The 16,627-nt window shown below is 40.2% G+C and overlaps 1 protein-coding gene across 1 annotated transcript in view; it reads right to left on the reverse strand.

Annotated features, from left to right (window-relative positions):
* Positions 1–16,627, reverse strand: part of rab30 (RAB30, member RAS oncogene family) — a 68,620-nt gene that overhangs the window by 24,015 nt on the left and 27,978 nt on the right. The window contains exons 3-4 of the mRNA XM_052109552.1: positions 3,918–4,001; positions 1,147–1,158 (exon numbers count right to left, since the gene is read on the reverse strand). Coding sequence (XP_051965512.1) covers positions 1,147–1,158; positions 3,918–4,001 — 96 coding nt within the window. The remainder of the gene's footprint in view (positions 1–1,146; positions 1,159–3,917; positions 4,002–16,627) is intronic.

Genomic DNA, 16,627 nt, shown 5'->3' on the forward strand with positions numbered 1-16,627 from the left:
AACCACCTTTTGGTCATTTTGAGATTATCAGCTGCATCTATTTGCTGCTTGGTGAGTTAAATGTTAGTTTGCCTTTGTTTCCATTTAAAAATGTGCAAAAAGCCTAGTCACAGGATAATAAACCTTTTTAGTTATTTTTCCAAGGACACTTCATTATGTATATATACATATATATATATATATATATATATATATATATATATATATATATATATATATATATATATATATATATATATATATTTTTTTTTTTTTTTTTCAACAGCATTACAATGAAACACAGAAATGAGGTACAGTGTGAGAACAATAAAATCTTAGGTAAAGTTAATAACCAAAACAGAAAAGTTAAAATTACTTAAAAACATTATAACATTGTGTCAAAAAATAACACTGTGTTTGGGTAATCTCAGTTTTTGTCTTGGTGATGACAAGAAGCCGTTTCCTCGCTCTGTTGGTGGGTGGTAAGGTTGCTGATTCTCGGCTGGTTGGTGGAAATATCAGCGAAGTCGACTCAGTTGAAGATGGAAGAGAAATCTTCTTTCTTCACTTCTGCAGGCAAAAGGATGAGAGGTGGATTGCTCAGCGGTCTCCATAGGATCTGTTAGCGTGCACTGTGGAACAGAGAGAATTTTGGCTCATCCAGCGAGATGGAGATTGTATGGCCAAAGTTCAGGTATGTACATTACTTCCTTGGGCAGTGAGGCTACACCTGAGAGCAGCAGGGCTGCAACTAGATATGGTGAATACTGTCGCTGGAAGCAAAGCTTTGGAGGAATCTCTGGGGTTTTATAAGCTCTATAAAATCATGGTTGAGGGACTCGTTCTGTCATGCATTTCATCAAATAGGAGTTGAGAGTTTTATCCTTCAGAATTTCACACCTAGGTGTAAAGTGAGCCAGACTTGATGGGATCTGTAGTCTGATTGGACTCCCTTTGTTTGATTTTGGCACTGTTATCAGGCTTTGAGTGTTCCTAAAGGCATCAGCCAGGCTTTATGTCTTTGTGTAGGCCTACCTTTGTCTCCTATCTGAGCACATGAGGCCCAACATTCCACCCTTTGGTCTGAAGAGTTGGTTGTTGTCCAGCATCTTTAGAGCAACTTAAGGACCGAACAGATCCTGTAGGTTCACAGTAACCCGTGGGTTATGCCGTCTGTGTCTTTTTGATACAAAAGAAAATGGTTGAGCGTCTATACAGTTCATAGAGTTCACAGAGGCTTTATCGTTTGGGCAGAGACTGAGGCACATCTGGGCATAGAAATTCTAGCTAAGCCTAAAACTACATTCATCACACATAAAGACAAACATTCCAAGTTATAGGTAGGCACAGCATTAACCCTAACAATCCTTTGCTGTTCTTTGGTCATAACACAAAAACATTAGAACCTGACAATGGATACTAGGACCAAAATGTTAGAGGAAAGGGGTTAGAGGAAAGGAAAGGAGTGTTAGAGGTTAAAAGGCTTATCCTTGGAAATGATTGAGGTTAACCTGTGGCATGGGCTCAGACTGGTGTGTAAAATGTGGCTGTACGAGAAGGAAGGAGTCCAGTCTGGTCTGTAGATATTTAATGTACCTGTACATGGCGTGTGCAATAATTTCCGTGATGATCCAACCACTAAGGAGGAGCCTGAGGTCGACCAGACTGATAGGGTGTTCTTGGTAAGATGACGATCTGTTCATGTGACTAAGAAAACTAGTTGTCAAGCTGGTTGATTCACTAAATTCACTAATTTCGTCCCTTCAGCCTCAAGCTGCTGTTGAAGGTTGTCATCAATGATGAGGTTGTGACCATGCTCTCAATTTCCGCATCATGTTTGTCAACGCAGAGATGGAGGAAAATATCATTAAGAACACCATCTGGTTTGGTAGCATTAGTTTAGTGGCTGTATCATGGTGGTCGTATGACATTAGAACTTCGGTGGCTGGTGTGTTAATGAGCCAGCTATTGTCTGCTCACTCTACCTTGGTCTCTGTTCCTCCAACTTTGACAGACATGCTACCTTGACACGTTTAAGTTAATCAGACCCAGTACACAAATATCCATTGATTGAAATGATCCATTGCTTTTCAGAATCGATATTGAATCGACCAAATAAAAAAAACAATTATTTGAAAAATCTATATATTTGCCCAGCCCATAACTAGGTGTTGTTTGAAAGCAGAGATCCTTCTGCTGGACTGCATTATTTTGTTCTTGATATCTGAGACACAACATTGGATTATTTACTAGGCCTGTCATGATTATTAAATAGCGATCTGATTGCGTTTATTTTTAGATATCTGCGATTATTGGGCATTCAAATCCAAATCACATTTTAATGCCCAAATGAAGGAATTTTAAGTGAATATAAGTGAATATACTGTATATGTGTGTCATTCAGTTGAACTCTGAGTCTGAGAGTCAATGAGCCACACCACAGACGTCAACCAGCTCCTTTCTGGATGCACACACTGTCAGCAGAGGCTCGTGCCAAACTCCCGTGAAAATACAAACGAACAAGCATAAACTGTGATAGTGAATGCAAAGTGCTCCGATTTAACCTTAAACGACTGTATAATGGCAAATGTTCCTGGTTCATACACGCAGTGACACAGAGGAGGCGACGCATGTTTACCCTATTTCTATGGAGTGATAAAATGATGAAACAAAATCTCAGAGGTTTTGATTCATGACAATTAAGGGATTGTGGGTTTAATCAGAGCATCAATATAACGTGTGAATGTGAAGAAATTAGGACAGAAATATTACTATTGTATAATATAATAATAATAATAATATTATATATATATATATATATATATATATATATATATATATATATATATATATATATATATATATATATATATATATATATATATATATAAAATGTCAAATATATGAGTTAAAAAACCACAGTGTAAATGTAAAATTGACCAAAACTATAGTTGACAAAAAAGACAGACATATTTTTAGTACTTAGAAATATTTCAATATTTAAAACATATTTTTTAAGCCTTAAAAAGAAATCACATATCCCTGTTTTATTATTTGATTTATATACTGTATTTCAATTTTAATATGTAAAAATTACTTTTTAAGGCATATGAAGCACACATGCAGAAAAAAGCACACCTTAAGACATATGACAATTTATATGACAATTAATCATGACAGCCCTTTAAGAAACAATTAATTGTCATAGCCCTAAAACAGACAATTAATGATCATAATCGCAATTAGTTGTTTGCCAATTAATAGTCAGCCAAATTGTATAATCTTGACAGCCCTATTAGTTACCCAAGCAAGCTCATAGATGAGTAGAAAATGGCACATTCTGAAGAAAACAGCCTAAGGGAAGAGCTAACATAGAGTTTGTGGCAACTTAGAGCTTATAGAAGCAGTGATCAAAGCAGACATTAGCCATTTGTATTTGTTGACCTACAGAGATCATATTTCACTATTTTTAACCCTTTAAACTCTGCGTGGGCGGGACCAGGAGTGTGTAAAACATACCGGTACTTGGATATATAAATATTTATATGTGGTACGATTTGACAGCTTACAATGCATGACATTTGCATTTATGGTAGATAAAATTACAACAGAAGATCAGAAAACGTCCACGTCACAAATTAATTCCACCCTTTGTTAATGCTGTAGAAATATGATTATAAATGTTTTTTCAAATAGCACTAAAATAGACAAGTCATATAGGAAATGAAACCTCTTGTTCTCAGGAATGTGATGTCCATAACACCACAGTTAGAACGAATATGAAGAAACCAAAAGTATATTGGTCAACAACTACGAATGTCACTGAATGAAGAATGTCTTTATGCATGAACAATAATTAGTCAATATTCCAAGTATAATACAAAACAATTACCTCAAAGCTTTACCAAGAAATCAATAAATGAAAGCATCATACCAACCTTTACTTTTACTCCTTTTATTTCAACAGTTTTGATCATGAAATCAACTCCAATGGTAGCACCTTGTCCAGGGGGGAACAGGCCCTAAAAATTGGAGAAGTGGAAATGTAACAATTGCTTGATTAGTATTTCCTTGAAAAATAAATAAATAAATACACCAGTGCTTCTGTCGCTTTTGCAGTTCCTGACTACAGATGGCGGATAGTTACACTAATTTCTTAAATCTTGACATCTGGCCCAATTGGGACACAGTGGAGGCAAGCTTCAAGACAATGATTTTTTTATAAGCTGCACGCGATTGCCAGGTACTCAATTCTGGTATCATTATATATCAATAAGATGTTGCATTTTCAATTTCTAGTGTTTATCATCAACCATTTTCTCAACCTGCAACAATATAACTCAACTGGGCACAAAACTGCAAACCTGGCAACACTGTGTATAGTACAGCACTTTGTACATGAGAAAATTAGCCTCTCGCATGAACGTGCCAAGGAAACTGCAGATGTCATGATTTATAGTGAATAGTAACATAAAAAAGCTCATTAACATTAAAAGGCGTGTTTCCCAAAAAATTGATATCAAAGTAGTATGTCAAAACGTTAAATAAACATGAATTAATGAGAGCAACTTAATTATAGTAAAAAAAAAAAAAAAAAATTACATTTTTCTTTTCATAAAAATAGCATTTTTGTTTTTCATTTAGTACTGCCCTGAAGAAGCTTTTTGACATAAAGGCCACATCCACACAGCAGCAGAATACGGTTGTCAATTCTCTTTTGAGTGCTTAATACGGTTATGTTCACACAAAGGCAAGGCAAGGCAAGTTTATGGAGTTAATTTTGTGCCATAATTAAACAAACAAATGCAGCATTTTGCAAACAAACTCAATCTGCTTTGCAAAGGAAAAACCGACTCGCAAACAAACGCGATCTGCTTTGCAAAGGAAAACTTGACTCGCAAACAAACAGAAAGCAATGTGCAAATACAAAGGTCAATTTGAGTGAAAATGAGCAGAGGAGTAACAAATATGTATAGTGTTTTACAAATATAAATAAACGAGCCAAGATCATATTTTACAAATAAATACAAACCATCCTACAAATTGCTTGTAACCTTTAAACAAATACCAAACCTATTGCATACAAATGCATCACTGTCTGTTACGACTGTGCAGATGGCTTTTATGAGATCCCTCGACTCGATTTTCTCACAAATGCATCCAGGCAGATTTTCTCACAAATGCATTCAGGCAGATTTTCTCACAAATGCGTCCAGGCAGATTTTCTCACAAATGCAGTAGATCCTCTTCCAAAACAGTAGATGAGCTATGCGATTAATTTAGAGTTAGTCTCCGGTATGGAAGCATATGGGTAGCAATATTCAATTTGACATTTAATATGCAAAATGACAATGCATTCTGTATTTAAATTTTACATTACCATTCTAGCAGCGTTTGGTGCAAAATGAAAATGAAAATGAAATTACATAATTTACATTTGCCATTTCATACACTCGTTTTAATATGCATTATTGAAGCGCTTTATAAGTTGCAAAATTAAAATGAAAATGTATTACAGAAATGATTAGATATGTGTAACATGTTCAAGCAAAAACTGTGGCAAAATGATCATTCAAATGTTATTTTTCTTAATTGCATTTACACTCACAGTCAAGACACTTGCGATTGCTTTTTCATTAAATGTCCACTAATGAATGTAGCAAAATTCAATGTGCACATTGAAAATGCATTCGAGCCGATCATGCCCCTGCCCGCCCTCTCCGCCCTGTCAATCACTGCATCAAGACTGGGCTCGGCAACAGGTAAACATAACATGTTATGGCTATGTTATGTGTTTTGAGTTTACAGTCTATGGTTTTGAGGTGTTGGAAAAATGGCGCGGCAGAGCTAATCTGACGTTAAATTCACTAGCAGATGAAGTGGAGCGTGAACAGAGAAACGGTAGTATTTCGAAGATTATTACGAGTATGTAGGTGATAGAACCAGTACGTTGTTGGAACGTCTGGGAGAATTTTCTGCCTTATGGCTTTGACCTCTTAAAGGTGGTGGAAGAACAATTGTATTCGGAGGGAGTGGGGAGACCAGCAGCCGTGGAGATCTCTGGCGAGGCCATAGAGGGGTATCTTATGTATGGGTTAAAAGTTAAAAGCTGCTGGTCTCCCCACTCCCCTAGGCCTCTCGAATACAATTGTTCTTCCACCACCTTTAAGAGGTCAAAGCCATAAGGCAGAAAATTCTCCCAGACGCTCCAACAACGTACTGGTTCTATCACCTACATACTCGTAATAATCTTCGGAAATACTACCGTTTCTCTGTTCACGCTCCACTTCATCTGCTAGTGAATTTAACGCCAGATAGCTCTGCCGCCATTTTTCCAACACCTCAAAACCATAGACTGTAAACTCAAAACACGTAACATAGCCATAACATGTTATGTTTACCTGTTGCCGAGCCCAGTCTTGATGCAGTGATTGACAGGGCAGGAGAGGGCGGGCAGGGGCATGATCGGCTCGAATGCATTTTCAATGTGCACATTGAATTTTGCTACATTCATTGCGGGACATTTAATGAAAAAGCAATCGCAAGTGTCTTGACTGTGAGTGTAAATGCAATTAAGAAAAATAACATTTGAATGATCATTTTGCCACAGTTTTTGCTTGAACATGTTACACATATCTAATCATTTCTGTAATACATTTTCATTTTAATTTTGCAACTTATAAAGCGTTTCAATAATGCATATTAAAACGAGTGTATGAAATGGCAAATGTAAATTATGTAATTTCATTTTCATTTTGCACCAAACGTTGCTAGAATGGTAATGTAAAATTTAAATACAGAGTGCATTGTCATTTTGCATATTAAATGTCAAATTGAATATTGCTACCCATATGCTTCCATACCGGAGACTAACTCTAAATTAATCGCATAGCTCATCTACTGTTTTGGAAGAAGATCTACTGCATTTGTGAGAAAATCTGCCTGGATGCATTTGTGAGAAAATCTGCCTGGATGCATTTGTGAGAAAATCGAGCCGAGGGATCTCATAAAAAGCCATCTGCACAGTCGTAACAGACAGGTATGCATTTGTATGCAATAGGTTTGGTATTTGTTTAAAGGTTACAAGCAATTTGTAGGATGGTTTGTATTTATTTGTAAAATATGATCTTGGCTCGTTTATTTATATTTGTAAAACACTATACATATTTGTTACTCCTCTGCTCATTTTCACTCAAATTGACCTTTGTATTTGCACATTGCTTTCTGTTTGTTTGCGAGTCGAGTTTTCCTTTGCAAAGCAGATCGCGTTTGTTTGCGAGTCGGTTTTTCCTTTGCAAAGCAGATTGAGTTTGTTTGCAAAATGCTGCATTTGTTTGTTTAATTATGGCACAAAATTAACTCCATACAAGTTTATTTATATAGCACATTTCATACACAATGGTAATTCAAAGTGCTTTACATAGAATAGATTAAAATAAGAATAAAAAAATAAGACTAATTGAAACAGTTTAGAATAAAATAAAATACAGTACAAACAGTCGGACACACAGTGGCACAGTGCTCATTCAGTAAATGCACAGCTAAACAGATGTGTTTTGAGTCTGGATTTGAATGTGACTAATGTAGGAGCACATCTGATCTTTTCTGGAAGCTGGTTCCAGCTGCGGCTGGCATAATAGCTAAAAGCAGACTCTCCTTGCTTAGAGTGAACCCTTGGTATTTCTAGCTGATGTGATCCTAATGATCTGAGTGATCTGTTGGGTTTATATTCAGTGAGCATATCTGCAATACATTGAGGTCCTAGCCCATTGAGTGATTTATATACCAGTAATAATACTTTAAAATCAATCCTAAATGTAACTGGGAGCCAGTGTAAAGACCTGAGGACTGGTGTGATATGTTCATATTTTCTGGTTCTGCTCAGAATCCTGGCAGCAGCGTTCTGTATGAGCTGCAACTGTCTTATGGTCTTTTGGGAAGGCCAGTGAGGAGTCCATTACAATAATCCACCCTGCTGGTGATGAAAGCATGCACAAGTTTCTCTAGGTCTTGACTGGAAACAAAGCATCTAATTCTTGCAATATTTTTCAGATGACAGTATGCTGATTTAGTTATTGCTTTGACATGACTACTGAAACTAAGGTCTGACTCTAGAGACACACCAAGATTCCTGACTTGATTTTAGTTGTTTGACCCCTAGCGTCAAGGTATGCATTCACCTTGAGAACGTCATCTTTGTTTCCAAACACAATGACTTCAGTTTTGTCTTTGTTTAACTGAAGAAAGTGTTGACACATCCAACTGTTTAATTCATCAATGCATTGGCACAGGGAGTCAGTGGGGCTGTAATCGTTAGGTGATAGGGCTAAGTAGATCTGTGTGTCGTCTGCATAGCTGTGGTAAGCAATTTGGTTCTCTCTCATTATTTGGCTCATTGGGAGCATATACAGGTTGAACAGGAGTGGCGCAAGAATTGAGCCTTGAGGGACTCTGCATGTCATGGGCGTCCACTCAGACTTATGGTCTCCTATACTCACATAATAACCTCTCCCTTTAAGTATGACCTGAACCATTATAGGACCATCCCAGAAAGCCCCACCCAGTTTTCCAGCCTGTCAAGAAGAATGTTGTGATCGACAATGTCAAATGCAGACTGAGGTCAAGTAGTACCAGTACTGATAATTTGCCTGTATCAGTATTTAGGCGAATATTGTTTATTATCTTTATGAGCGCTGTCTCTGTGCTGTGATGAGATCGGAAACCAGAATGAAAATTGTCAAAGTATCCATTTGAGTTCAAGAATTTGTTCAGCTGATTGAAGACAACTTTTTCAAAGATCTTGCCTATGAAAGGAAGATTTGAGATCGGTCTATAGTTGCTTAATATGGTCTTATCCAGACTGCTCTTTTTCAAGAGGGGCTTGACAACTGCAGTTTTCAGGGAGTTTGGAAAACTCCCAGAGAGAAGTGAAGAGTTTATCACTTCTAGGAGATCTGCTTCTACACAGTTGAACACACTTTTGAAAAAAGATGTGGGAAGTGCATCAAGAGCAGGTTGATGTTTTAAGGTGCTGTACGGTTTCTTCCAAAATTTTGCCATCAATTTCTTTGAAATCAGACATAGTAACTACTTTCTCGGGTTGTGGTTTGATTTGTCTGACCCCAGCACAACTCAAGGATGTGCTGATCACCTTTCTGATATTATTGATTTTTTCAGAGAAGAAAGAAGCAAACTCACTGCACTTGCTGTCTGAGAGCATTTCACTGGGAATCTGGCTTGGGGGGTTTGTCAGTCTCTCTACAGTCGCAAAAAGAGTGTGTGTGTTGTTTAAGTTGCTGTTTACAATATTCGAGAAGAAAGTCTGTCTAGCTTTGCCTAGTTCCATATTAAAAGCATGGATGCTGTCTTTGTAGATGTTATAATGGACAACAAGTTTTGTCTTCCGCCACATGCGCTCTGCTTTTCTGCATTGTCTTTTCATATTTTGCACTGCTGTTGAGTTTCTCCAAGGTGCTTTTTGTCTGCCATTCTTCTTCCTGACTTTCACAGGAGCAATATCATCAATTACACTTTTAACTTTTGAGTTAAAAGAATCAAGGAGAAAATCAACAGAGTCAGCAGAGATACTTGGTGTTAAAGATATAGCCTTCATTATTAGTACGCTAGTGTTCTCATTTAAGCATCTCTTCTTGACAGACACAGATCTAGCTTCAATGGCAGGAGAGATCAATATATCAAAGAAAATACAGAAATGATCAGACAGTGCTACATCCTTAATTACAATCAATGAAATGTTTAGACCCTTACTGATAAGTAAATCTAGAGTGTGTCCATGATTGTGTGTGGGTCCATGTACATGCTGAGTCAGATCAAAAGTTTTTAAAACAGTTATGATTTATTTTGTCATATTGTTTTCTGCATTATCTATGTGAATGTTAAAGTCTCCAGCAATGGCAAAACAGTCAAACTCTGAGGTAATTGTTGATAACAGTTCTGTAAAGTCCTCAGCGAAGGCTGGAGAGTATTTTGGAGGCCTGTAAATGTAAAGTAAAATGCGTGGAGCACCTTTTAACACACTACACAGATATTCGAAAGACGGGTAATTCCCAAATTATATTTGCTTACATTGATAGACATCTTTAAAGAGAGCAGCTAAACCCCCACCTCTCCTACCTTCTCTGCAGACACTCAAATAAGTAAAGTTAGGAGGGGATGTTTCATTAAGGACTGTTGCACTACAGCTGTCTTCTAGCCAAGTTTAATTTAGAAACATAAAATCCAGGTTGTATGTGCTTATTAAGTCATTGACTAGAAGTGATTTATTTTTAAGTGAGCGGATGTTTAAAAGTGCTAACTTAACAGTTTTTGTCCCCACAGCAATCTTAGTTTGGCGTGTAATAGGCACCAGATTAGATGGGTTTGCTGTACGGCTTTTGAAGGCCTTAGACTTTCTATGATGTAATCGAACAGCAATAGAGAAAGATACAGGCACACTGGGTTCCCGCTTGTTTTGTAAACATTTGAGAAAGTTACTGTTATCATAGCGGGGACCCAACATACTGTATATCACTGAGAGCTGGTATCAGTTGTTTTTGGTTCACCTCGAGCAGATGGAGGAGGGTGTGAGCCCTGGCATTGTGGCAGAGGTCGAAGAGCTCTCACAGGAGGAGGGGGAGGGCGAGCTGGGCCCGCAGGTGCTTGAGGGGCCTGACGTTTTTTGCTTGATATCTGGGGGCTTGCAGCAAAAGAGTGGGATAGTTTGGTTCCAGCATACACCAGTTCTTCCATTTTCTCTGAGAAACACAGATGTGGAGATGCTGGAGAGAGGGATAACGTGTCTGGTGAGAGGGGCTGTAATATGCTGTCCTGGTTTCCCTTCCCTTTCCCTTCCAGAAAGTCGTCCTTGGGTGCTGAATCTTGGAGCAGTTCTAATATGTCACAGTCTGTCTGTGGTGAACTTTGTGGGCAGGGCTCAGATGAGATTGTGTCCATGAGCAGAAACTGTTGTGGCTGAGTGGTGTTATCATTGTCCTTGTGTGATTTGTCAACTGCATGTCCATTCAGGTGCTGAAGTGAAGTCCTGTGGTCATTCATACTGTGTCCAGGTGTGTGTGTGCCATTCAGATTGAGTGGATTGGCACACACTGCAGAAGGATGATAGAGGGAGAAGTAGATATTGTCCTTTAGCACTCTTGAACCAAGTTTGTTTGGGTGGTGGCCATCCTGTCGAAACAGTTGCCTCTGACTCCAGAAAAGATTGAAGTTGTCAATGAAGTTAACTCCTTTTATATTGCAGGTTTTTGGCAGCCATGTATTAAGCCCAAGCAACCGTGAAAACCTGTTTGTTCCTCTTGCTGGAAGTGGTCCACTGATGAATGTTTGAACTTTCAGTCTTTTAAGTGTTTCAAAAAGTTCATTGAAATCCTTTTTAAGGAGTTCTGACTGCTCTTTATGAATATCATTCTTCCCCACATGAATGATGAGTCGATTTGCAGTCTTATGTTTCATCAGAATGTTCTGAAGTTCCCTGTTTACATCCGAGGTTGTTGCTTGTGGAAGGCAGCATGTAGTTGTATCCCTGCTGCTAATGTTTCTGATTATGGAGTCACCCACTATCAGAGTCCTGGGCCCGGCTGCGCTCTGAGCTGAATGCCGCTGTCTGCTCGACCTTGTGCGCCAGTTCACATCAGTGTTAGCTACTGGCTGATTCAGTCTGTGTTCGATCACATTCATCATATTTGGGGATTCCTCATTCATTAATACTTCAAATCTGTTCTCAAGATGTATAGGCGGTGGTAGGAAACCAGTGTTTGCAATCCTTGTCAGAGCCGTATCTGGGGTAGAGGACGCTACTGCGGCAATCTGAGATGCTCGTGGCAATCTGATGTCTCGAGTGCCTTTTGGTCTCGCTCCCTGTTTTTGCCATCGATTTGTAAGTCGATCGGCTTGTTTCTCTACACTCAGTATGGCCTGTCGAGGAGCACTAGATTCATGGGACTCACCGGCTGTATGCTGAGGGCGTCCATGACGAAGCTCTGTTGTGTGTTCCGTCTGGTTTGGTGGTCCTGTAAATAATTTTGTTTCAGGAACTGCAATCCTTTGTAAAAGTCTGTGGCAGTTAGTGCAGCAAGTAGATTCCAGATGAGGCATTTTCTCTTATCCTTTTGAATGTAGGCAGTTGTGTTTTCAGGAAGGATATTTACGGGTGTGTCAACCAAACTGACACCCGCAAATTTTCAAGTCTCACAACCACATTCTCACAAACCCATGCTGTCTGAATGGAACCATACTGGACATATAGTTGTCTGTCAAGTCAATTAATTTGAGAGAGCTATGATGCACTGTACACAACATTATTGATCGGCCACTGCGGATCCAAAATGGTGCCATTTTTGTTACTTAGCCTGACTTTTACGGCACATGGACATCGGAGCAACCGGTGTTCCTGTTTACCATCACCTGACACTGCTCAAATATAAGACTCATGCAACAACCAAGCTGCATGATGATCTGCAGGAGAAGCTACGCGAACTCGGCTTGCTGCGGACACCAGGCCTCCAGTCCTCAGCGTCGCCTGATGCCGGTGGCCGGGGGAGAGGACGTCGTGAGTGGTGTGCGAGGAAGCGGAAGCACGGCAAGAGGGCGGGGGTCCATGCTAGGCTAAAAACAAACCCTTGACGTCCGGCTCTCCTGCTTCAAATGTTTGCTCCCTGGACAATAAACTGGACTACATCCGACTCCAGCGGACTATGCAGCATGAGTTTAGAGACTGCTGCGTCTTTGTTTTCACAGAGACATGGCACAGCGACAGAGTTCCGGGCGCCACCATTCAGCTAGATGGGCTCGCTTCGTGCCGACAGAAATGCAGCTCTGTGCAGTAAGACTCGCGGTGGTGATTTGTGTGTTTACATCAACACGGAATGGTGCAATAACTCTATGCTAGTCTCTAGCTACTGCTCATCGCTGGTGGAGCTTGTGACTGTTAGGTGCAGACCTTTTTATTTACCACGGGAATTCAGCACTGTCATTATAACCAGAGTTTACATTCCCCCCAGCGCTAATGTTAAGGAAGCGCTCTGTGAACTTTATGGGGCTATTAGTGAACAGCAGAACGCTCACCCTGATGGACTGTTTATTGTTGCCGGAGATTTCAACCATGCAAATCTCAAGACAGTGCTCCCTAAATTCCATCAGTATGTGGACTTTGCAATGAGAGGGGCAAACACGCTTGATCTTGTTTCCACAAACATCCCTGGCGTGTACCGGGCGGAGCCCCACCCCCAACTCGGCTACTCAGACCACATCGCTGTTATGCTAATCTCAGCATACTGACCACTCGTCAGGCGCACAAAGACCATCACCACACGCTCCAACCAGAAGGCGTGGATGACTGCGGTGGTGTGTGCCCTGCTGAGGACACGAGACTCCGCCTTCAGAGCAGGCGACAAGGCGGCCCTAAGAACAGTGTGGGCCAAACTGTCCCGGCCCATCATAGAGGCAAAGCAAGCACACGCCCAGAGAATCCACAGTCACTTCCCTGACAGCAGCAACATGCGGCGCATGTGGCAGGGCATCCAGGCCATCACCAACTACAGGACAACATCAGTTGCCCGTGACAAAGATGCCTCCCTTCCAGATGCGCCGAACGACTTCTACGCTCGGTTTGAGGTGCAGAACGACGTGGTGGCGAGGAAGACCACCCCTCCTCCCAACAAATAGATTCCCTGTTTTACCACAGCTGATGTGAGGAAAACGCTACCAGTCTGGACCAGACAACATTTCTGGAAGAGTGCTCAGAGGATGTGCAGACCAGATGGCAGATGTTCTTACCGACAAATTCAACATCTCTCTGAGTAGCGTCGTCATTCCAACATGCTTCAAGGCCACCACCATCGTCCCCATGCCAAAGAAGTCTTCAGTGTCCTGCCTCAACGACTACCGTCCCGTCACACTCACACCCATCATCATGAAGTGCTTCGAGAAGCTCGTCATGAGGCACATTAAGACCCAGCTGCCCCCCTCACTAGACCCACTGCAGTTCACGTATCGTCCCAATCGTTCAACAGACGACGCCATCACCACCCCCATCCTCCATCTGGCCCTCACCCACCTAGACAAAAAGGACTCATACATTTGAATGCTGTTTATAGACTTCAGCTCAGCATTCAACACAATCATTCCTCAGCACCTGATTGGAAAGCTGAACCAACTGGGCCTGGACACCTCCCTCTGCAACTGGATCTGACTCAGTCAACTGGGAGACCTCAGTCAGTTCGGATCAGGAACAGCATCACCACCACCACCACCACCACCACCACCACACTTGAGCACTGGGGCCCCCCAGGGCTGTGTGCTCAGTACACTGCTGTTACCTCTGCTGACTCACGACTGTGCAGCAATGCACAGCTCGAACCACATTGTCAAGTTCGCAGATGATACGACCGTGGTCGGTCTTATCAGCAAGAACGACGAGTCAGCATACATAGAGGAGGTGCAGCGGCTAAAGGACTGGTGTAGAGCCAACAACCTGTCTCTGAATGTCGACAAAACAAAAGAGATGGTTGTTGACTTTAGGAGAGCACAAAGTGAACACTCTCCGCTGAACACCGACGGCTCCTCTGTGGAGATCGTCAAGAGCACCAAATTCCTTGGTGTTTACCTGGTGGAGAACCTCACCTGGTCCCTCAACACCAGCTCTATTACCAAGAATGCTCAGCAGCATCTCTTTCTTCAAAGGCTGAGAAAAGCACATCTCCCACCCCCCCATCCTCACTACATTCCATAGAGGGAATATTGAGAGTATCCTTAGCAGCTGCATCACTGCCTGGTTTGGGACTTGTACCGTTTCAGACTACAAAGCCCTGCAGAGGATAGTGAGGACAGCTGAGAAGATCATCGGGGTCTCTCTTCCCTCCATCAAAGACATTTACACAAAACGCTGCATCCGCAAAGCAACCAGCATTAGCAACCCCTCACACAAACTCTTCAGCCTCGGTACCTCTTGCCAGATGGAAATGAGCTGTGTGTCATCCAAAGATCCCGTCACTGTTTTCCAACGGCTGCTTACGGACATGAGTCACGTGAAACAAAAGCTGTGCTCTGCATGCGGTTTAAAAACATTCAAAGCAGCTGTCAGTTAGTTATGATCTAATGGATTATCTTACGCCTTGATTGAACTTATTTATTAAACAACACGTTGTCAATTGTGATATGACATGCTGGAGTCATTGACTTAGCAATCTTTAAATCACATCACTATATTTACAGTTGTTAGAATACAGTTGTTTGTTCATACAGACAGTATTCAAACTGCTACTGTAAGCTGATGTATGAACAGGACATTTCAAGACTCACATCTGCAAGTAAATACGGTAGTCAATCCCAAACACTGACTGTGTGAACGTAGCCATACAGATACTCACATATATTCCACAAGACATATAGTAACTGAATTTACACAAATTATCCTGTTCAAATGTTTATATTCTCTTTGTTCTTAATATGGTGTTTTGCTTTCTCGATGATCCTAGACTGTTTGTGTAATTGTTCATGAATCCCTGCTTTTTACTAAGCAGTGATGCTGCCCACTTTTCGTAAGATAGATCCTTCAACTACTGTACATTCTTTGGTTTCCCAAAATGTTCTGCACATTTGAGTTCTTCCCAACAGTGGCTACTTTGACACTTTTGACACTTAGGACAATTGAGGGACTCAAACACAACTATTCAAGGTGCAAATATTAATTGATGCTTGAGATGGCAACACAAGAACCAATGGATGTAAATTTTTGAACAAGATGATTTGTGTAAATAAAGAGTAAATATAGTGTAATATAGCTTCTGAAGGGCAGTACTACATAAAAAATATGATATTTTATCTCTTATTTTTGTATACATTCTGAAAGGGGTATGAAAACATATAAAACAAAAGGGTAACGCAAACTTCTGTACATAACTTTATATATAGTTTGGGAACATGTATATTTTATTTTATATTTAGTTTTTAAGATTTAACCACATTTTAGCTTTTTGGCAGAAAAAACCTTGCTTACATTTTCACGTGTCGCGAAGAAATGGATCTATTAAGCTCGTTGTTGAAAACGCATTTTTATTTGGGCATTTCTAACTTGCACTAGGTAAGGCTGAATATTGTAGATTTATTACAATATGTTGCATGTTTGAATTAAATTACCTGTGGATATGCCACTTCCCACTCATGAAAGTTTTATGTTCTACAAAGGAGCACACTCTTCAAAGGCCTGACTGGAGATTTGCCTGATCTATCCATCCTTCAGGTGAGTAGGGATATAACAATAGCAAATTTCAATGTACAGTATGATATATCAACCAAAATCTGTATACCAATATTTCATTATTTTCTTTTTCCTCCCCTTTTACAAACAAATATTCTGCTTCAAAGAAAAAAAAAATTACATTGAATTGATGTTCTCATAAGGGTCCTTCATTATGAACTTGTATGCCATGCATAACATACTGTGGATAGAAATTACAGGGAAATTATAATAATGGTATGATAATTGTGGATATATTATATTACTATTATATTTAGTGTATTGCTAATCAATATATTGTTACTTCCCAGGTGACAGCGGCTCACTTCAAGAGCAGGTGAAGCAAGTTGGGACAATGTTGAAGATGTTTGCTTGCACTGGGCAATCAGGTACAAC

The sequence above is a fragment of the Xyrauchen texanus genome, chromosome 38 (assembly GCF_025860055.1).
Source record: "Xyrauchen texanus isolate HMW12.3.18 chromosome 38, RBS_HiC_50CHRs, whole genome shotgun sequence".
In the NCBI taxonomy this organism is placed as follows: domain Eukaryota; kingdom Metazoa; phylum Chordata; class Actinopteri; order Cypriniformes; family Catostomidae; genus Xyrauchen; species Xyrauchen texanus.